Source organism: Scyliorhinus torazame, chromosome 11 (assembly GCF_047496885.1).
Source record: "Scyliorhinus torazame isolate Kashiwa2021f chromosome 11, sScyTor2.1, whole genome shotgun sequence".
NCBI classification, from domain to species: Eukaryota; Metazoa; Chordata; class Chondrichthyes; order Carcharhiniformes; family Scyliorhinidae; genus Scyliorhinus; species Scyliorhinus torazame.
This window is the reverse complement of record NC_092717.1, coordinates 136,197,104-136,219,948: the sequence shown is the minus strand read 5'-3', so window position 1 is coordinate 136,219,948 and position 22,845 is coordinate 136,197,104. Positions and strand designations below refer to the sequence as shown.

Below are 22,845 nucleotides of genomic sequence, written 5' to 3'. Positions count from 1 at the left end.
GTCTCTGAGGCTTGCGTCTGATCCTCATCGACCGCCAGAGAGGTGGTGGAGGGGAGGACAGTGTCTTGACAGGCGAGTGGGAGGCACGACTGGTGGCCTCGTGGTTCGAGGTGTCTGGAGGTGACAATTCGACATGTGGAAATGGAGGGGAAAGTGGCTGTGGGCAAGCAACTTTTCGCAGTGCCCTTCGATTCCTTCGCACAATGGAGCCATCAGTCATACTTATGATATAGGACCTGGGCGCGGCCTATCGAACAACGACAGCCGGAGCAAACCACCCACCATCCGGTATCTTGATCCTGACCGTGTCTGCCGGGGTAGCATGTCCAGATCGGTGGCATGTGCGTCATAGCCCTGCTTCTGGCTGTCGCGAAGCTGCTGCATCTTCTGCAGCACCGGGAGGTGATCAAGGTTGGGCAGGTGTATGGCTGGAAGCGTCGTCCGCAGGTCCCTGTTCATCAGCAGTTGAGCTGGCGACATGCCAGTGGACAAGGGAGTCACCCGGTACGCAAGTAGTGCAAGGTGTATGTCGGAAGCGGAGTCCGAGGCCTTGCGGATGAGCTGCTTAATGATGTGCACCCCTTTTTCAACTTTGCTATTGAACTGTGGATAGTGCGGACTGGAGGTGACATGCCTGAAATTGTAGCTCTTGGCAAACGTGGACCATTCTCGGCTGTGGAAGCACGGGCCATTGTCGCTCATGACGGTGTTCGGGATGCCATGCCGTGAGAATGTCTCTTTACACGCTTTGATGACGGTCCGTGAGATGAGGTTTGGCAGCTTCAGCACCTCAGGATAGTTCAAAAAGTAATCGATGATTAAGATATAGTCGCGACCATTCGCGTGGAATAGGTCAGTGCCAACCTTGGACCACGGAGACGTCTCTACATCATGTGGTTGGAGTGTCTCCTTGCTCTGCGCTGGTTGGAACCTCTGACAGGTTTCGCAGTTCAGGACCATGTCCGTGATGTCCTGGTTGATGCCGGGCCAGTAGACAGCTTGCCGGGCCCTGCGTCTGCACTTTTCTCCGCCATGCTCTGGAGACGTAGCGGGATGACTATCCTGTCCAGCTTGGGCAGTGATGTACCACACCAAGGACGAGAGTCGGAAGAGTAAACTGTGGCTTTAATCAGCTAAAAGATACCTGCTAGCAGCCGGTCCCAGAATGAGGGCAGGGCTGGAGCTTAGCCACCTTTATACTTGAGCCCGAGGGGCGGAGCCACAGGCGGAGCCAGCAGGGAGAAACCCAGACATGTAACAAACAGTGAGAACAGTAAGTACAATTAGTAAGAACAGTATGTACAATATAATACAGTGGTTTACCATATTGACCCCCATCGGGGTGAATTAGAGATCGAGACTGTCGGGGGGGCTTTGACCTTCTGCTGTGATCGCCTCAGTCCCGGCTGTGGTGAGGACACTGGTGTTGGATGAAGTGTTGAGGCCTGCGTGTCCAGGAGCGTGTCGTCTTCCGAATAAGTAGCAACGGAGGGAGACGATGTAGAGTCGTGAGTAGCAACGGAGGGAGACAGTGTAGAGTCGGGGGTAGTGGTGATGGTCGCTGGGGAACCTGCGGGTGCCAAGTCCGAAGGAAGACTGTGTCCTCCCGCCCGTCATGGTGTGCCACGTAGGCATATTGGGGGTTAGCATGGAGGAGAAGGACCCGTTCGACCAGGGGATCCGACATGTGACACCTCACATGCTTCCGGAGGAGGACGGGCCCTGGAACCGTCATACAGGATGGAAGCGAGACCCCTGAGGTGGACTTCCTGGGGAAGACAAACATTCTCTCGTGAGGTGTCGCATTGGTGGCGGTACACAGGAGCGACTGGATGGCATGGAACACATCGGAAGGACCTCCTGCCAGCGGGAGACAGGGAGACTTCTAGACCGTAGGGCAAGAAGGACGGCCTTCCAGACCATCGCGTTCTCCCTCTCCACCTGTCCGTTTCCCCGGGGGTTGCAGCTGGTAGTCCTGCTTGAGGCGATGCCCTTGCTGAGCAGGAACTGACGCAGCTCATCACTCATGAAGGAGGAACCCCGATCGCTATGGATGTAAGTGGAGAAACGGAACAAGGTGAAGAGGCCGTGCAGGGCCTTGATGACTGTGGCAGAGGTCATGTCAGGGCACGGGATGGCGAAAGGGAAATGTGAGTACTCATCAGTACTCACCATTACGGTCAGTGGAGGGGAGGGGCTCTTTGAAATCGATGCTGAGGCACTCAAAGGGGCTGGAGGCCTTTACCAGCTGTGTTCTGTCCGGCCGATAGAAATGCGGTTTGCACTCCGCGCCGACCTGGCAGTCCCTGGTCATGGTCCAGACCTCCTCGATGGAGTAAGGCAGGTTGTGGGCCTTGATAAAATGAAAAATACGGGTGACCCCCGGGTGACACAGGTCATTGTGGAGGGCCCGAAGTCGGTCTGCTTGTGCGCTGGCGCATGTACCGCGGGATAGGGCATCTGGGGGCTCATTGAGCTTCCTAGGTCGATACAAGATATCATAAATATAGGTGGAGAGTTCGATCCTCTGCCTTCGGATCTTGTCATTCTTGATCTTGCCCCGCTGTGTATTATTGAACATGAAGGCAACCGGCCGTTGGTCAGTGAGGAGAGTGAATCGCCTGCCGGCCAGGTAATGCCTCCAATGTCGCACAGATTCCACAATGGCCTGGGCTTCCTTTTCGATGGAGGAGTGTCTAATTTCGGAGCCCTGGAGGGTAGGGGAGAAGAAGGCAATGGGCCTGCCCGCCTGGTTGAGGGTAGCGGCCAGAGCAAAGTCAGACGCATCGCTCTCCACCTGGAACGGGATGGACTTGTCTACTGCATGCATCGTGGCTTTGGCAATATCTGTTTTGATGCGGTTGAAGGCCAGGCGGGCCTCAGCCGTCAGGGAAAAAATGGTGGATTTAATGAGTGGGCGGGCCTTGTCCACATAATTGGGGACCCACTTGGCATAATAGGAAAAGAGCCCCAGGCATCTCTTCAGGGCCTTGGGGCAGTGGGGGAGTGGAAGTTTCAGGAGGCGGTGCATGCGGTCGGGATCGTGCCCTAGGACTCCGTTTTCCACAACGTAGCCAAGGACGGCTAGGCGGGTTGTGCGGAAAACGCATTTCTCCTTATTGTTTGTGAGGTTAAGGAGCTTGGCGGTGTGGAGGAAATGTTGGAGGTTAGCGTCATGGTCCTGCTGGTCATGGCCGCAGATGGTGACATTATCCAGATACGGGAATGTGGCCCGCAGCCCGTACTGGTCAACCATTCGGTCCATCTCCCATTGGAAGACCGAGACCCCATTGGTAACGCTGAAGGGGATACTGAGGAAGTGGTAGAGGCGGCCATCTGCCTCGAAGGCTGTATATTGCCGGTCCTCCGGGCGGATAGGGAGCTTTTGGTACGGGGACTTCAAGTCAATAATGGAGAAGACTCGGTACTGCGCAATCTGATTGACCATGTTAGATATGCGGGGGAGAGGGTACGCATCAAGCTGCGTGTACCGGTTGATCGTCTGACTGTAGTCGATGACCATCCGGTGCTTCTCCCCAGTTTTGACGACCACCACTTGGGCTCTCCAGGGGCTAGTACTGGCCTCTATGATCCCTTCCCGCAGGAGTCGCTGGACCCCCGACCTGATAAAGGCCTTGTCCCAAGCACTGCATCGACTGCTCCTAGGGGCGACGAGCTTGCAGTCCGGGGTGAGGTTAGCAAAGAGCGGGGGTGGGGCAACCTTAAGGGTCGAGAGGCTACAGGCGGTGAGAGGGGGCAGGGGTCCATCGAACTCCAAGCTAAGACTTTTGAGGTGGCATTGGAAATCCAAACCTAGTAGTAGGGCAGCGCAGAGTTGGTGGAGGACGTAGAGCTTGACATTTTTGTACTCGACGCCCCGTACTGTAAGGGTTACGACACAGTACCCACGGACTTCCACGGAATGTGATTCGGAAGCCAGGGAGAATTTTTGGGTCGCGGGTAAAATTGGGAGGGAGCAGTGCCGTAGCCGTTTCTGGGTAAATGAAACTCTCCGTGCTCCCGGAGTCGAAGAGGCAGGTCGTCTCGTGGCCGTTGATCCGGACGGCCATCATGGATTTAGTGAGGTGATGAAGTCGAGATTGGTCGAGGGTGATGAAGGCGAGCTTCGGAAGGTGGGTGGGCTGAACGAGGGTAGCGGAGGCCAGCGTACGGTATGGTGAGCAGGGGTTCCAGGAGGCGGCGGGGTGTTTCCAAGATGGCGACCCCCATGGGTCTCACATAGCAGGTGGCGTCGAAGATGGTGGCCCCCACGGGTCACATGTGGCGGGTGGCGTCAAAGATGGTGGCCAAGATGGCGGCCCCGATGGGTTGCACGTGGCGGGTGGCATCGAAGCTGGCGGCCCCCACGGGTCGCACGTGGCGGATGACGTGGAAGATGGGGGCAGTCCCCGCTGGCTACATGCAGTGCTGCTGGGTTTCGAAACAGGTCGGGCCTGGCAGACTTTAGAGAAGTGGCCCTTCTTTCCGCACCCGTTGCAGATCGCGCTCCTCGCTAGGCAGCGTTGTCTGGGGTACTTACCCTGGCCACAGAAGTAACATTTCGGGCCTCCGGAGTTGGCGGGTCGCTGCGCGGCACAGGCTTGCGGTGCCCCTGGGTCGAGAGATGGCGGCGCCCACGACGTCCACGTGGGTGCCGCGTGGTCGGAGGTGTAGGCATCCATGTTATGGAAGGCCACTTCGAACGAGTCCGAGATCTGTACTGTGTCTTGGAGGTTGAGTGTACCCCCTTCTAGTAGGCGCTGGCGGACGTAATTAGATTTTATGCCTGCGACATAGGCATCCCGGATCAACAATTCAGTGTGCTTGACAGCCGATACCACCTTACAGCTGCAGTTCCGGCCGAGTACCCGCAAGGCGCGCAGAAATTCAGCTTGCGATTCTTCGGGGAGCTATCGCCTCGTGGCAAGGAGATGCCTAGTGTACACCTCGTTGACTTCCTTAACATAGTGCCCCTTCAACAGCGTTATCACATCCTCGTACGAGGTAGAGTCCTTGATGAGACGGAAAACGTGCGGGCTCACCCGGGAGTTGAGGACTCGCAGCTTGTGGGTCTCAGCGACGGCGGAGGAATCAAAGTAAGATTTGAAGCAGCTTAGCCAGTGTTCAAACGTGGCAGTGACGTCGGCTACTTGGGGGTCCAGCTCCAGGGGATCAGGCTTGAGCGATGGATCCATCTTAAAATTTTAGCTGATTAAATTGATGTACCATCAATGACGACAGATGAGAGTCGGAAGAGTAAACTGGGACTTTAATCAGCGAAAAGATACCTGCTGACAGCCGGTCCCAGAATGAGGGCAGGGCTGGAGGTTAGCTACCTTTATACTTGAGCCCGAGGGGCGGAGCCACAGGCGGAGCCAGCAGGGAGAAACTCAGACATGTAACAAACAGTAAGAACAGTAAATACAATAGTAAGAACAATATAATACAGTGGTTTACCACAAGCAGGATGCCGGCGATCAGTGTCAGGTCGTCCTTGACATTGTAGAATTGAGGGCATTGCCCTTGCTGCCAGCCATTGCTGAGGTTGTGGATGACTCGCTGCAACAGGGGGTCTTTGGCCACCTCTACTCAGATGAGAACAGTCTTCTCACCTGTTGCCGGGAGAGTGCTTGCACACAGTTTTACCTGCAATTCAATGTGCTAGATGATCTCCAGTGGTTCACTGGGTGAGTTGACGGAGCGGTACAATGCATCGGAGATGATGAGCTCCTTGCCAGGTGTGTACACCAAATTGAAACCATACCTCCGGAGATTGAGCAGAATTCTCTGCAAACGAGGCGTCATGTCGTTCAGGTCCTTTTGGATGATGTGGACCAGAGGCCTATGATCCGTCTCAACAGTAAATGTTGGCAAGCCGTAGACATAATCATGAAATTTGAGGATGCCGATGAGAAGACCTAAACACTCCTTCTCAATCTGCGCATATCTGGTCTCAGTGGGTGTCATTGCCCGTGACACGTATGCTACTGGTACCCAGGATGACGTGTCGTCTCTTTGAAGCAACACCGCCCCAATGCCATCCTGACTCCTATCTGTGGATATCTTGGTCTCTCGGTCTGGGTCAAAGAATGCAAGGATGGGTGCAGTGGTGAGCTTGGCTTTCAGCTCCAGCCACTCTGTTCGGTGCTCCGTCTTCCATTCAAAGGCGGTTGATTTTTTCATCAGGTTGCGGAGGGCCGTGGTGTGTGTGGCCAGATTCGGGATGAACTTGCCAAGGAAATTGACCATTCGCAGGAAGCGCAGTACTGCCTTGTTCTCGGGGACTTTCATTGCCTCGATGGCTTTAATTTTGCCTGTGTCCGGGCGCACACCATGTCGCGACATCTTATCGCCCAGGAACTTCAGCGTGGATGTCCCAAAACAGCGCTTGGACCTGTTTAGCTTGAGGCCATGTTCATGTATGCGTCGGATACTTTCTTGTGTCACGACACATGTTCCTCTGGGGTTGTGGACCAGATTATGATATCGTCAATGTAGACACGAACACCATCTGTGCCCTCCATCATCTGTTCCATGATGCGATGGAAAATCTCTGATGCTGAGATGATGCCAAATGGCATTCGGTTGTAGCAGATTCTGCCTAAAGGCGTGCTGAAGGTGCAGAGCCTTCTGCTGGATTCTTCAAGTTGGATTTGCCAAAATCCTTAGAATGCGTCCAATTTTGTGAAGAAGCGCGTGTGTGCCATCTCACTCGTGATTTCTTCGCTTTTCGAGATGGGGTAATGTTCCCGCATAATGTTTTTGTTTAGATCCTTGGGGTCAATGCAGATGCGTAGGTCCCCGAAGGCTTCTTTATGCACATCATTAGCTGACCCAGTCGGTTGGCTCAGTGACCTTGGAGATGATGCCTTTTTGTTGTAGACTTGTGAGCTCTGCCTTCAGGCGCTCTCTCAGTGGAGCAGCGACTCGTCGAGGTGCGTGGACCACTGGCTTGGCATCAGGCCGCAGTAGAATCTTGTACTGGTACGGCAGCGTGCCCATCCCGCTAAATACATCTGGGTACTGGGTTAGGATGTCATCGATGCTTGCCTGAAGATCCGAATGGGATGACGTTGTGGTGTAGACCCTTTGAATGAGGTTCAGTTGCTTGCAGGCGTGCGCACCTAGCAGGGACGCCCTGTCTGGTTTAACAATCTCGAAGCGTAAGTTTGCTTGTGTGTGTCGGCTGGACACCTGCAGATGGCAGGACCCCAGTGCCTTGATTGCGTTTCCATTGTAGTCCAGGGGTTTGCAGGCAGCTGGAAGGATTGTGGGGGGCTTCTTCATTCTCTTGAAGTCCACCTGCGAAATCAGGTTGACAGAGGCACCTGTGTCCAGTTTGAACTGGATGGGGCAGTGGTTGACCTTTATCACTGCATGCCATTCGTCCTCGGAATCCACTGCCAGGATTGATTGGACTTGCGATGTGTCCGGTGTGGCGTATTCGCACTTCGTAATAATGCCCTAGCGGTAAGTGTTGTCCAGGTATCCGTCGCACTGCCTGGATCAGAGTCATGCATTCGGTGTTTCACACTTCTGATGCGCCGCTGTCGGAATTGGGAGCGCTGGCTCCTGACTGGTGGTGCAGATCTGCACAGGGCTGCATAGTGGTTTGGTTTCCCACAGTTTAAACAGCGTTTGCCTCTTGCAGGGCAGTTTTTTTAAAATGGGCGGTGCCGCAGTTCGCACACGTCATGACGCTCAGTGCATCGTTGCGCATGCGCGGTGCGGTTTTCGAACATCTACACCTGCGCAGTGCGGTTTTCAGCCACTTCGTGTTCCCGATCACATTGCACATGTGTCGGGCCCCAGGAAGAGCGCACAAAATGGCCACTTTCGTCAATGTGGAGGCGCTGCATCCGGGTGATGGCCTGAACACTCTCCACCTCGTGGGAGGCTCATTTTTCACTTTCTGCCGTTTTGTACTGTGAATAGCAATTTTTTGAGTACTCATGCACAGTACACGTTTCAACCGCGACTGGCAGGGTCATGGGCTTGATTTTCAACAATTGCTCTCACAGAGGATCAAAGTGGACTCCAAAAACGATTTGGTCTCTGATCATGGAGTAAGTTATATCACCAAAGTTACAGGATTGCGCTAGCAGTCTCAGGTTAGTTAGATAGGACTTGAAGGATTTGTCTTTACCTTGCATCCTCTGCTTGAAGATATAGCGCTCAAAGATGTCGTTGGTGTCCACCTCGCAGTGGCTGTCGAATTTGTCCAGGATGGTTTGGTACTTCGTTTTGTCCTGCCCTTCGGAAAAGTGAAAGGAATTGAAGATCTCTATCGCATGGTCACCCGCAGTGGTGAGTAGAAGAGCTATCTTCCGAGCATCGGTCACGCCATTGAGGTCGGGTGCTTCCACGTATAGTTGAAATTTCTGCTTGAATGATCACCAGTTGGCTTTAAGATTCCCGATGGTCCTGAGCTGATGAGGAGCCTGAATCTTGTCCATTGTGCCTGTATTCAGTAGTTGGTTGTCACGGATCTTGCTGAGTTGAACTAAGTAGATTGAACAGTCACTCCATGTGTTATGCTGCTTCAGATAACACATGCTTCTACTTGATGCAGTCTTAACTAAAGGATGCTCCAGACTCTGAAATGAGATCAACGTATTTATTGAACTATTAACACAGTTCTCAAATGAGTTTGACTCTCTGCTAATCTAACTGTAGTAACTCAGTCTAACTGTACCACTTGCTCTAAGCCACGTGCTGGGGTGTGATGCTGCTGATCAACGCTGTCTAACTCTCTAGTTGTCTGTCTGTGGAAAGAGGCCGGGTGTGAGTGCCTCATCCCGTTTATAGTGTTTATGTCATGCCCCCTTGTGGTGATGCCACCTCTTGAGTGTCCTGACTGCCCATTGATTGTGTCCTATTCTGAGTGTTCGTTGGTTGCATGTACTGTCCACACTCACAGCCTCAGAGACAGCACATCAGAGGGGGCCCATCGGACATGCAGCCCCTCACCGCCGCTGAGCAGAGGGCATTGGACATGGTTGGTTGGGCTGGAGAGAGTGCAGTCACTGAGCGGAGGCCTTGGGTGGGAAGGTATTGGCCCTAGGTTAAGATGTCCAAGGCCTGGGGCACTCTGTGCGGGAGGTGGCTGAGGCAGAGGACAGGGAAGCCCTGTCACAGGCAGCTATGTACCAGAGCCATTGCTGCGGCGCTCCACAGTTTTGTCATAATGGGCCATGACTGCGGGCGTCATTGACACTGGCCTGGTGCTGATTGACCTGAGCCAGTCACAGAGGAACCTGGCACGATCACTGAATAACGTGACACAGTTCCAGATGGACGTGGCCCAGTTCTAGAAGGACATGGCACACTCCCAAGCTCCATGGCCGTCAGTATCGAGACCCTGGTCGAGACGAGAGGGGGCGTCCAGGACTGGCAGTGCCAGGTGGCAGGGGAGACGCTAGAACTTGCATCAACTGCACACCTGTGCCCAGGAGTAGCCTTGGAGTGGGTATTGGGCAAGGACCCCAGGGCAGCCACTGCACACCGCACACCACCCCGGTCCCAACCCCACCCCCTCCCATTCCCTCCCCCACCAGACCCCGGAGCCCGTCCCCACCTCCACCACCACAAGGGTTCGATGGGACCGTGCGGTGGAATGGGCAGCTCACATAGGGTGGACGGTGGAAAGTGCTACGAAGGGCAGGAGTCAGACTCCATCCAACCATGTGCTCATCGTGGACAAGTGCGGTGGTGATGGGAGGGGTGCAGGGAGGGTGGACAGGGCAGGCAGTGGTGGCGGCGTGGGGGGGATGTGGTGGGGTGGGACGGGAACGTAGGGCTGCCGGTGGCCAGGGCCTCTAGTTGCTGAACGTGGAGCCGTTTAGATTGTCCCAGCTGTGGCGGCCTAGGCTCTGCCCATCTTAGCCCTCCTCTGCATTCTCCTTGTCAGATGTTAGATCTCCTCCTTCAGCATGTCACCCCTCTGGTTGTGGATGACGTAGCAGGCCACGACTATGTGGGAGATTCTCTTAGCGCTATACTGGAGGGCCCCTCCAGAGCATTCCAAGTACCTGAACCACATCTTGAGCATGGCGATGCACCGTCGATGACGCCCCAAGGTTGCTGCATGGGCTTCATTGTAGCGATTCTGTGGCTTCTGGATAGGTGTCATGAGCCACGACCACAGCGGATAGCCCCTGTCACTCAGGAGCCAATCTGGGGTGTGCCTTGAAGGTGTCGGTAACCGTCGAGTGTGCCAAGGTAAAGGCCTTGTGCACAGTCCCCGGATATCGGCTACAGACATGCATGATGTGCATCTCATGGTCACACATCAACTGCACGTTCATGGAGTGGAATCCCTTTTGGTTTGTGAAGACCACCCTCTCGTGCGCCGGTGATCGTAGGGGGGCATGCACCCCGTCCCCTGGACCAGGGGCATTTCGGCGATAGTGGTGAATCCAGCTGCACAGGCAACCTACTGGGTTTGTTCCACGTTGAAGGTAATCTTTTCTGCTGACTGGGCATCCAGGGCCTCTGTTACAATGCAGATGCTCCTGTGTACCGAGAACTGTGAGATCCCAGACAGGTCTCCACTCAGCGCCAGGAAGGACACCGTGGTATAAAGGTTCAGGGTGACCATTATCTTGATGGCCACCGGGAGTCCTCCCCCATAACCCCACAGTGCAATGCAACATAATGCAGCAGAGATGTTGCATGTCCCTCTGCTCAGCAGGAACCTTTAGCAACATGCTCGATCTGGCAGGCCTTCGAATGACCATGATCACCAGGTGGCCACTGTTCTTCTGGGCAAGTTCCGGTTCTGCAGGGCCCTCCATGAGTAGCTCATGCTCGTACGCCCCCAGTGTGTTCGCCAGGGCTGTGGCAGCTAGGATGATGGCATACATGTCTGGCTGGATACTGAAATCCATTGTCTGCAGGAGTAAAGTGCGGACATGTTATCATGGTTGGTATCCCCGTGCCTTTCAAGCCCAACAGGCTACATGGTGGCCCTGGCCTGCATTGCAGCCCCTGCCCCCACCTGTACGCCATCCATCCTCCCCACCCGTCCCTTCCCCACACCAACCCTTGGCTGTTCCCCCGGCACTCTATCTTCTGTACCGCACCCCTGGCCCCGTCCATGCCCGGCACTTGTCTCTACCGGCAGGGCTACCGGTGGCTGGCCAGCTGTATGCTCTGTGGGATCTACTGTGGCTGTCCTCCTTGGATGGGTTGCATGATACCCTGCCAGGGTGGCATCCAAGTGTTTGGGGGGGGCACCCATACGGCCGGGTGGGGGGGCACCCATACGGCCGGTGTCACTTTGTGCAACCACGGGCCACAGTGGGCAGTCAGTGGGTAGTGCAGCAAACTGTCTACTTGCAGGCCATGGCAATGATGAACAATGATGTTCGCTGGTCGCCCATTGCAACCTTGCCCTGCCCCCCCCCCCACCGGCCCTGGGAAACGCCTCTCCAGCCAGTGGCAGCACCGGCAGACCACTGTTGCACCTTTGTGATCATGTCCTCTCTCATCCCTCTCCGTCAGCTGCTATGGTGCCTACTTCCCAACTTTATATAACACAAGTGAATCTCGCCATCGGTAATTCCTCCTGGAAGAGGTGGAGCAGCGCTGGAGGCCCTGTGAATACCGGGGCAGGCTCATTAATGATATGCCAATGGCATTGACTGTACAATTTGCGAGTGCTGGGAAACGTGCGACTAAACGCACTTGCTCAGGGACTTTGATCCCTTTTTGGAAGATTGCGTCCATTGTGTCTGGAACACATCGGAAGGTGAACTCAGAGAGAGAAATTGTAGAAGACCGTCATGTCAACAATCAGAATTCCAACAATACACAATATACCAACACACTTACAAATCAAGCACATCTAAGTGATAAGTCTGAATCTCAGGATGATCAGACCATTATGTGATTGGGGTAAAACTCTAAAGTTCTAAAGTCTCGAACAGAGATTTATTTTTTGTGCAAATAGTTTTTAAAATAACCCTAGCACATATGTATTTGAACTCTTATTTTGGGGAAAAAAGTTAATGTTGATATATTGCTCTCGGAAAGAATATACTAATGAGTAAGTAGCCAGGAGGTAAACCATGTGACGAGAAGAAAAAAATGAAAATCGCTTATTGTCACAAGTAGGCTTCAAATGAAGTTACTGTGAAAAGCCCCTAGTCGCCACATTCCGGCACCTGTTCGGGGAGGCTGGTACGGGAATTGAACCATTCTGCTGGCCTGCCTTTGTCTGCTTTCAAAGCCAGCGATTTAGCCCTGTGCTAAACCAGACATTGTTCAGAGGAGCTTTCAGTTTAACTACCAGCATATGGTGTGAAGAAATTGCAGCTGTACTTTCCTGTTAACAATAGTCTTTGAATCTTTATAGTAAAACCTATGTTTAGTTTACCAGTGCTGTTCAAGATTGATAAATTTGTATTAAGCAGACATAAAAATATAGCATGACTAGATAAAATGTGGGTGAAAAGACACTCTCTGGTTGAGAAGACCTAACTCATGGATTGTACATTCAACCTGGTGTCGTTGGGGGAACAAATCACCAGAGTGAGCCTGTTTGGGATTTCTCAGGAGCCTGAAGAAAAGGACTTTTGACGGGCACTAGATGTTATGACTCAGCGAAATAGGGAGAAGCAAGCGTGTTCGGAGCTTACTGGTTCCTGCAAAGACTGCAATCTGAGGAAAGCATGCTGGAATGGATAAATGTGGTGTGGGATTTTCATGTGTTAAAATGCTAATAAGGGACACCTTTTCTGTGGTTTAAAATATTTGTTGCCTTCAAAGTAATGTTTAGTCAAGGTTGATTTTAATTGCAGTAAAGGTCTTCAACTTGAAATCTTGTGTGTTTAAGTTGGTCATTGAAAATTCAAGTGTATTTTTTAAAGTTATCTGCCTTAAAACGGATCATAACAATATTCTAACTAGAAAAGAGGCAGATTGAACCCTAAATTTAAAGTGACCCAAGCTGCACTTGCTGACATACTTAACTTTATGCAGTCCCTGGACTCTGGCACTGCTTAGATACTTTAGTCTTATTGGTCTGGAAAAATTATAAATATTCAAAAACTGGAAACAATTGTCATTGGTGAATGTTAATTAATTTGCTCTGATTTTTTACTGTGTGGTATATATCATCAATCTATGCACCATCACATACTGTGAGGCCAGACATTTCATTGGAACATTTCATGGACATTGCTATATTTAAAATGTTTCTAGTGTTACAGTAATAATACTACTGAAATGTTTGGAATAGTTTTATTTCGATAATGTCAATTTTATACCATTACAGTTCATCCTTTCAAACTCATAATTAAAGGTTACTTCTACCCCACTTGCCTTTGTTATTCTTTTTCTTTTATTAAACAGCATTTTCATTTTAATGTTCTGACTAATAATTTGTAGGACTGATTCTATTTCCCCAACACTCCCAGTGAGGGTGACATTTCCAGAAAGTACATCAGTTAATCACCACTCCCAGAGAATTGTGGTCTTATCTGATTTCATGGTATGCACAACGGAACAAACGTGTGTCAAATTTTAACAGCTAGAATAAGGGCCCAATTATCCGATTGGTACTCTGAGACACTATGCAAAATTAACAAAATGGAGTCCATTACCAAGGACATAAAGTTAATGCTGTGGGCATGGCCTTTCAAAATAACTTTGATATCGTGTCACAAATGAAAGGACTTCTAAGTCATAGAAAGAGATACTAGGAAAGGTAAATAAAGGCTTGATCAAAGAAGTGGACTTTACAGAGAGTCGTAGAAAAGAAGAGTGAAATAAAGAGGTGGATTTTAGTAAAGGAATTTCACAATGCTGGTCTTGGATGCCAGAAAACACAGTTTCCAGTAATGAGGCACACAGACACACTGCACAGGAGACATGAATCAGAGGAACAGTGAATTTGAGGCCGGAGAGTGGTAGATGTACTGAGACAGAGGTGGAAGCAGGTAATGTGACAGGTAATGGACATTGTTGGTGATGGAGAGGCTATGAGGTCAGCTCAGGAGCAGAATATACCTGTACGCTATCCTGTACCAAATCCCAATCACCCATCTCCACTGTCTTTGCTAATCTGCTTTGGCTCCTGATCCTTCAACTGGCTTAAATTTAAAATACCATCCTTGCATTTAAAATCAGTCCTGACCTCACCCCTCCCATCTCTGTAATCTGCTCCATCTAAGATCTTTGCATTTCTAAATCTCTCCTTTTGTACATCTCAAAATCTATTAAACCCATCATAGCTGAAACTTTCGAAACTCCATGCTCTGGAATTTCCTCCCAAATGCTCTCTCTGACTCCTTTATCTTCTTACAACCTACCTCCAGTCAAGCATTTGTTACATTTTCTCATGTCTCTTCTAATAGCTTTGTGTTTAGTTAGAATTCTAAAAAATACCTTGGAATATTTTTGAACATCAAAGGTAGTAAGTAAATACAAGCTGCTGTTGTATTGTTGTTAGTTTTCCATATTTGGATGCAGTTATCAATCTGCAATCACTGGGAAGCTTTGTGCTAGAATTGGGTTAATGTGCATTTTAAGGGCAGCGCGGTGGCGCAGTGGTTGCACTGCTGCCTCATGGCGCCGAGGACCCGGGTTCGATCCTGGGCCCGGCTCACTATCCATGTGAAGTTTACACATTCTCCCCGTGTCTGCGTGGATCTCACCGCCACAACCCAAAGATGTGCAAGGTAGGTGAATTAGCCACGCTAAATTGCCCTTTAATTGGAAAAGAAAGTAATGGGTGTCATGATATGCAAACATGCAACCAATGAACACTCAGAATAGGACACAACCAATGGGCAGTCAGGACACTCAGAGGTAGCATCAGCACAAGGGGGCATGACATAAACACTATAAACGGGATGAGGCACTCCCACCCTGCCTCTTTCCACAGACAGACATCTAGAGAGTTAGACAGGGTTGATCAGCATCACACCCCAGCACGTGCCTTAGAGCAAGCCGATACAGTTAGACTGAGTTACTACAGTTAGATTAGCAGAGAGTCGAACTTATTCGAGAACTGTGTTAATAGTTCAATAAACACATTGAACTCATTTCAGAGTCTGGAGCATCCTTTAGTTAAGACTGCATCAAGTAGAAGCCTGTGTTATCCGAAGCAGCAAAACACTACATGATACCAGGAGTGACTGGTTCAACAGTTCAATCTATTTAGTTCCACTCAGCAAGATCTGTGACGACCAGCTACTGAATACAGGCACAATGGACAAGATTCAGGCTCGTCATCAGCTCAGGACCATCGGCAATCTTATTGCCAACTGGCGGTCATTCAAGCAGAAACTACACATGGAAGCACCCGACCTCAATGACGCGACCGATGCTCGGAAGACAGCTCTTCTACTCACCACTGCGGGTGACCATGCGATAGAGATCTTCAATTCCTTTCACTTTTCCGAAGGGCAGGACAAAATGAAGTACCAAACCATCCTGGACAAATTTGACAGCCATTGCAAGGTGGACACCAACAAAATCTTCGAGCACTACATCTTCAAGCAGAGGATGTAAGGTAAAGACAAATCCTTCAACTCCTATCGAACAAACCTTAGACTGCTAGCGCAATCCTGCAACTTCGGTGATATCACTGACTCCATGATCAGAGACCAAATCGTTTTTGGAGTCCACGCTAATCCTCTGTGAGAGCAATTGTTGAAAATCAAGCACATGACCCTGCCAGTCGCGATTGAAACGTGTACTGTGCATGAGCACTCTAAAAATCGCTATTCACAGTACAAAATGGCAGAAAGTGAAAAACAAGCTTCCCACGAGATGGATAGTGTTCAGGCCATCTGCTGGATGCAGCGCCTCCACATTGACGAAGGCGGCCATTTTGCACGCTCTTCCCGGAGCCCGACGCATGAGCAATGAGATCAGGAACATGAAGCGGCCGAAAACCGCACTGCGCAGGTGCAGATGTCCGAGAACCGCACCGCGCATGCGCAACGACGCACTGTGCAGCATGACGCATGACGTGTGTGAACTGGGCACCGCCCATTTTTTTTAAAAACTGCCCTGCAAGAGGCAAACGCTGTTTAAACTGTGGGACACCAAACCACTATGCAGCCCTGTGCAAATCTGCACCATCAGTCAGGAGCCAGTGCTCCCAATTCCAACAGCGGTGCATCAGAAGTGTGCAACACCGAATGCATGACTCTGATCCAGGCAGTGCGACGGATACCTGGACAACATTTACCGAGTGGGCATTATTACGAAGTGCGAATATGCCGCACCGGACACATCGTGAGTCCAATCAATCTTGGCCGTGGATTCCGAGGACAAATGGCATGCAGTGATGAAGGTCAACCACTGCCCCATCCAGTTCAAACTGGACACGGGTGCCTCCGCCAACCTGATTTCGCAGGTGGACTTCAAGAGAATCAAGAAGCCCCCCACAATCCTTCCAACTGCCTGCAAACTCCTGGACTACAATGGAAACGCAATCAAGGCACTGGGGTCCTGCCATCTGCAGGTGTCCAGCCGACTCTCACAAGCAAGCTTACGCTTCGAGATTGTTAAACCAGACAGGGCGTCCCTGCTTGGTGCGCACGCCTGCAAGCAACTGAACCTCATTCAAAGGGCCTACACCATGACGCCGTCCCATTCGGATCTTCAGGTCAGCATCGACGACATCCTCACCCAGTACCCAGATGTATTTAGTGGGATGGGCACTCTGCCGTACGAGTACAAGATTCTATTGCGGCCTGATGCCAAGCCAGTGGTCCACGCACCACGACGTGTCCATGCTCCACTGAGAGAGCGCCTGAAGGCAGAGCTCACGAGTCTACAACAAAAACCAACCGACTGGGTCAGCTCGATGGTGTACGTAAAGAAGCCTTCGGGGGAACTACGCGTCTGCATTGACCCCAAGGATCTAAACAAAAACATTATGCAGGAACACTACCCCATCCCAAAGAGAGAAGAAATTACGAGTGAGATGGCACACGTGCGTTTTTCACAAAATTGGACGCATCCCAAGGATTTTGGCAAATCCAACTTGAAGAATCGAGCAGAAGGCTCTGCACCTTCAACACGCCTTTTGGCAGATTCTGCTACAACCGAATGCCATTTGGCATCATCTCGGCATCAGAGATTTTCCATCGTATCATGGAACAGATGATGAGGGGAATAGAAGGGGTTCGTGTCTACGTTAACGATATCATAATCTGGTCCACAACCCCAGAGGAACATGTGTCGTGACACAAGAAAGTATCCGACGCATACATGAACATGGCCTCAAGCTAAACAGGTCCAAGCGCTGTTTTGGGACATCCACGCTGAAGTTCCTGGGCGATAAGATTTCGCAATACGGTGTGCGCCCGGACACAGACAAAATTAAAGCCATTGAGGCAATGAAAGTCCCGGAGGACAAGAAGGCAGTACTGCGCTTCCTGGGAATGGTCAATTTCCATGGCAAGTTCATCCCGACTTTGGCCACACACACCACAGCCCGAGGCAACCTGGTGAAAAATTCAACCAGCTTTGAGTGGAAGGCGGAGCACCGAACAGAGTGGCTGGAGCTAAAAGCCAAGCTCACCACTGCACCCATCCTTGCATTCTTTGACCCAAACCGAGAGACCAAGATATCCACAGATGTGAGTCAGGATGGGATTGGGGCGGTGTTGCTTCAAAGAGACGACACGTCATCCTGGGTACCAGTAGCATACGCGTCACGGGCAATGACACCCACTGAGACCAGATATGCAGAGATTGAGAAGGAGTGTTTAGGTCTTATCCCCAGCATCCTCAAATTTCATGATTATGTCTACGGCTTGCCAACATTTACTGTTGAGACGGATCATAGGCCTCTGGTCCACATCATCCAAAAGGACCTGAACGACATGATGCCTCGTTTGCAGAGAATTCTGCTCAAACTCCGGAGGTATGATTTCAATTTGGTGTACACACCTGGCAAGGAGCTCATCATCGCCGATGCATTGTCCCGCTCAGTCAATTCACCCAACGAACCACTGGAGATAATCCAGCACATTGAATCGCAGGTACAACTGTGTGCAAGCGCTCTCCTGGCAACAGATGAGAAGATCGTTCTCATCCGAGAAGAGACGGCCAAAGACCCCCTGTTGCAGCGAGTCACCCACAACCTCAGCAATGGCTGGCAAAAAGGGTAATGCCCTCAATTCTACAACGTCAAGGACGACCTGACGCTAATCGACGGCATCCCGCTCAAGCTGAACAGGATAGCCATCCCGTTACGTTTCCAGAGCATGGTGCTGCGGCAGATTCATGAGGGACACCTGGGCGTAGAAAAGTGCAGACGCAGGGCCCGGCAAGCTGTCTACTGGCCCGGCATCAACCAGGACATTACGGACATGGTCCTGAACTGCGAAACCTGTCAGAGGTTCCAACCAGCGCAGAGCAAGGAGACGCTCCAATCACATGACCTAGAGACCGCTCCGTGGTCCAAGGTTGGCATTGACCTATTCCACGTGAATGGTCATGACTATATCTTAATCATCGATTACTTTTCGAACTATCCTGAGGTGCTGAAGCTGCCAGACCTCACCGCACGGACCGTCATCAAAGCGTGTAAAGAGACATTCTCACGGCATGGCATCCCGAACACCGTCATGAGCGACAATGGCCCGTGCTTCCACAGCCGAGAATGGTCCACTTTTGCCAAGAGCTACAATTTCAGGCATGTCACCTCCAGTCCGCACTATCCACAGTCCAATGGCAAAGTTAAGCAGCTCATCCGCAAGGCCTCGGACTCCGCTTCTGACATACACCTTGCACTACTTGCATACCGGGCGACTCCCTTGTCCACTGGCATGTCGCCAGCTCAACTGCTGATGAACAGGAACCTGCGGACGATGCTTCAAGCTATACACCTGCCCAACCTTGATCACCTCCCGGTGCTGCAGCAGATGCAGCAGCTTTGCGACAGCCAGAAGCAGGGCTATGACGCACATGCCACCGATCTGGACGTGCTATCCCCGGCAGACACGGTCAGAATTAAGATACCGGCTGGTGGGTGGTCTGCTCCTGCTGTCGTTGTTCAACAGGCCGCGCCCAGATCCTGTGTCATACGTATGGCTGATGGCTCCATTGTGCAAAGGAATCGAAGGGCACTGCAAAAAATTGCTTGCCCACAACCATTTTCCCCTCCATTTCCACATGTCGAATTGCCACCTCCAGACACCTCGAACTACGAGGCCACCAGTCGTACCTCCCACTCACCTGTCAAGACACCGTCATCCCCTCCACCACCTCTCCGGCGGTCGACGAGGATCAGACGCAAGCCTCAGAGACTGGACTTATGAGCATTTGTTCTGTTCTGTATTCCTCAGTCAGTCACATTAGACAGACACATTCACATGAATACACATCTAAAAAAAAAAGGGGAGATGTCATGATATGCAAACATGCAACCAATGAACACTCAGAATAGGACACAACCAATGGGCAGTCAGGACACTCAGAGGTGGCATCACCACAAGGGGGCATGACATAAACACTATAAAAGGGATGAGGCACTCACACCCTGCCTCTCTGCACAGACAGACAGACATCTAGAGAGTTAGACAGGGTTGATCAGTAGCATCACACCCCAGCACATGGCTTACAGCAAGCTGGTACAGTATAACTGAGTTACTACAGTTCGATTAGCAGAGAGTCGAACTCTTATGAGAACTGTGTTAATAGATCAATAAACACGTTGAACTTATTTCAGAGTCTGGAGCACCCTTTAGTTAAGACTGCATCAAGTACCAGCCTGTGTTTTCCGAAGCAGCATAACACAACAATGGGTACTCTAAAAAAAAAATTTTTTAAAACATGCATTTTATTGCGATCGTCCATTTGATTGTGATCGTTGAACTGGAAGAAGGAAATGGCAAATACGCTTACATTTTATAAGCTGTTCCAACTATTCCTACAAGGAAACATTTTAAATTCCCCTCCCTGTGCCACTCCTCTTATATTAGATTAGCTTGATAAGAAAGCTGTAACCACTATCTTACTTAGCAGATGGTTGTGAGAGCAATCCTCCATAGACTACCGACAGTGCAAAAGGAGGACATTCGGCCCATCAAGTCTGCACCACCCTCCAAATGGGTACTCTACCTAGGCTCACTCCTCTATCCTATCCCGCAACCCAACACTAAGGGATAATTCAGTATGACCAACCCACTTAACCGGCACATCTTTGGACTGTGGGAGGAAACTGGAGCACCTGGGGTAAACCCACGCAGACATGGGGAGAAAGTACAAACTCCACACGGAGTAACCCAAGGTTGGAATCAAACCCAGTCCCTTGCACTATGAGGCAGCAATGCTAACCACTGCACCACCATGCCACCCCTGAAATGTCACCCGATCCCAATTTGTATGTTTAATGAAGGAAGCCATTGATTTGTTTACAGGAGTCCTTGTCACCTGTTCAGCTAAAGCAGGTTAAAATTGTAACATGTGGGATTGTGACCGGTGTTGGCAACTGAGTCATGTGAGTAATTTTAACGATGCCCATCTGGTGTCTGCTGACAGGCAGGGTTCGAATTACCATTTTATTTAATGCTTCAGTCAAAAACCACAATGCTATAATTGAATATATACATATTTTTTCCTTCTGTTTTTTGATTGCAGGAGCTGGAATTTTCCAACCTTTTTGCAGTACTGCACTGTATACACTCCTTCTTTGCTACGAAAGTTGCTTGCATGGATCCTCTCTATGTTGGATGTCAGCCTATTGTTGGGAAGGCCAAGTACAGTAACTGACAGACTCCTTTCTATCCATTTTGAAAATGTCACAGCCATGAGGGATTCCAGTACCAGGCGTCCAGTTCAGGAGAAATGTTGTCAGCTTTCATTCCTCTCCTGCGCCATATTTTGCAGACAGTCGCTGAGTGAGTTGAACTGAAATCTGAAGAGTTTACAGAGATGGTACCTTTATTCATCTTCGTACTGTGTTGAAGTTTCCTCATGGACTGCAACTGAATATCATCATGAGATACTTCCTGAATTAAGGATGTCACAGATGAATTTAATGTACATAAGATTTCTTATTGGAGGTATCTCCGTGAAAGCACCTCTGCAATTCAATGTACTTCTGCTTTCCAAAGATGGAAGTTTTTATGAATTTACATGACATTGAAGTGGTATGAACATGTGCTTTATCCAAGGTACTACAATAAGGAATATGATGATTAGAAAATTAAGGATCAGATGGGCAAAGCAGATAATTTTTATGTGAAATAATTTTTGTAGTGGAATTGCCCTTATTTTTACAATAAGTCCTAAGTGTATACTGTTTCCATGTTAAGCCTCTGAACTACAAAAATATGAACTGATGCGCAAAATAATACAAATTAAATCATTGTGATAGATAAAAATCACAATAATAACTTAGTCTTCTGTGAACCATTTACACAAGCTGCTAAGGTTGAGCGAACATTTCTCCACTATGACCATCATTAGCTAAAGTATGGCATTAATTTTAATTCCATAAGAATGCTATATGTAAATTCCATATTTATCTGTACATTTTGAAGTACGATCATTCTGATAAAAACACCTGGTAGAAATTTAACAATATATGAGGTAGTTTATAAAATTCATTACAATAATCAATAATAACTGAACAACCAGTATGTCTATAAATCCTCCAAGAAATTGATTGAAATCATTTCATGCAAAATCTGCATAAACAAATACACTGTTGTTAAGTTCAGACCTGAAATGTATGCCACAGCCCACCAGATTTTACTTTAATTCTCCTCGGTATTCCTTGAGGTACCAATTGCAAGGGAATTCTTCCATTTGCTTTTGACTAAGCAATCCTCAAATTTTCTTTAAATACTTCATGACTGTGGATACTTCCTTGTCCTGGGTTTGGAAATACAAGTTGTTTATTTTTCCCCCAGTCTGCTCCCATTGAATTCATAAAGCTCTTTTGAGGTAACTATTTAAGCTGCTTTAATTCTACCACAAGGCTCTGCGATGACACTGTAGATTTCTTCCACTAGCTGCAAGCCAGAGAAAATCTTCCAGCTACATTTCCCTCACAAAATCCAAACTGAAATTGAACCCAACCCACCATCAACACGGTGAAGAATGAAGTTAGCATTTTCACTGCTTGAAATAGAGGCCTAACTGACTAATATCTCCTGTGATTCTCTCAATCCAGTGATATGTAGTCTATCCCACAACAAAGCGATAACCGCCTGTCTGTTCACAAATTCAATTGCCTGTGTCTTTCCGCAAACACAGAAGACACACAGATAAATTTAATGAAAGAACCTTCTAATGAATGCTCCACCCTGAATCACTATACCAATGCACGCTCTGGACTGAATAAGGTAGAAATGCAAACAAATTATTTTCACCTCAAAAGAATTCTTTGATTTGTGTGGTGGGGGGATGCAGTTGAGTGTGGGTTAGTCAGATTGGGTCAGGGGGAGTCAGAGCTGAAGGGAGGGGGATAGTCAAGTGGGCTGGAGGGAGGGAAATAGTCAAGTGGTTGGGGTAGTCGAGGCGGAGTCAAAAGGTGTCAGTGTGACTGATTGGAGAATGCGTTGTATTATTACCCATTGTTCTATCGAACATTTTCTGGGTAACTGTCCAGGTAAGTAATTCAGAATTGTCCAAAATCTCTGACTCTAACTCAAAGTTTGAGATCTTTTTGGAAGTCCCCAAGGAGCAAGGGAATTTCCCATCAGATTTCAAACATCCCATGTAATTCCCACAGATCCAGTGCATTGGGACTTCACAGATGCCCCATAAGTGCATCTTCTGAGGTACATTTGGGGCAGGATTCTCCATCGGCGGGACCCGCCACATCACTGGCAGTTCACTCACACTCGCGGATTTCCCGACGGCGTG

At 49.8% G+C, this 22,845-nt stretch overlaps 1 protein-coding gene across 1 annotated transcript in view; it reads left to right on the top strand.

The window, feature by feature from the left end:
• sntg1 (syntrophin, gamma 1) overlaps nt 1-22,408 on the top strand; it is an 807,301-nt gene extending 784,893 nt beyond the window's left edge. The window contains exon 19 of the mRNA XM_072467795.1: nt 20,611-22,408. Within this exon, the coding sequence (XP_072323896.1) occupies nt 20,611-20,742 (132 nt within the window). The 3' untranslated portion in view covers nt 20,743-22,408. The remainder of the gene's footprint in view (nt 1-20,610) is intronic.
• Nucleotides 22,409-22,845: the final 437 nt, after the last annotated feature.